We start from the raw sequence: 259 nt of genomic DNA, 5'->3' as shown, positions 1-259 counted from the left end.
TACGAAGGTGCGGAAGCTTTCGCTCACATAAAAAACCTCGAAGACACGTACTTCAACCGGGACATCGAACAATACTTCATGAGCCATAGTAAGCAATCCTTCGAGCGCCTGACGAAACCAGGGCTCTACCTTGCCAACCTGATAGGAAACATGTACACGCCCAGCCTGTACGGGTGTCTCATCTCCCTACTCATACAAACCCCATGGGAACGCCTCCAAGGGATGTCCCGTATAGGTCTTTTCTCCTACGGGTCTGGTC

At 51.4% G+C, this 259-nt stretch overlaps 1 protein-coding gene across 1 annotated transcript; it reads left to right on the top strand.

The window, feature by feature from the left end:
* Positions 1-3: 3 nt before the first annotated feature.
* On the top strand, positions 4-253 carry LOC108254487 (hydroxymethylglutaryl-CoA synthase 1-like; the record flags this gene model as incomplete). The annotated part of the gene is made up of 1 exon (XM_017449468.1): positions 4-253. A coding segment is annotated over one exon (250 nt), but the record flags the coding sequence as incomplete, so codon positions are not given.
* Positions 254-259: the final 6 nt, after the last annotated feature.

The sequence above is a fragment of the Diaphorina citri genome, unplaced genomic scaffold (assembly GCF_000475195.1).
Source record: "Diaphorina citri unplaced genomic scaffold, Diaci psyllid genome assembly version 1.1 scaffold126448, whole genome shotgun sequence".
Taxonomy (NCBI): domain Eukaryota; kingdom Metazoa; phylum Arthropoda; class Insecta; order Hemiptera; family Psyllidae; genus Diaphorina; species Diaphorina citri.
This window is presented reverse-complemented; position numbering and strand designations above follow the sequence as displayed.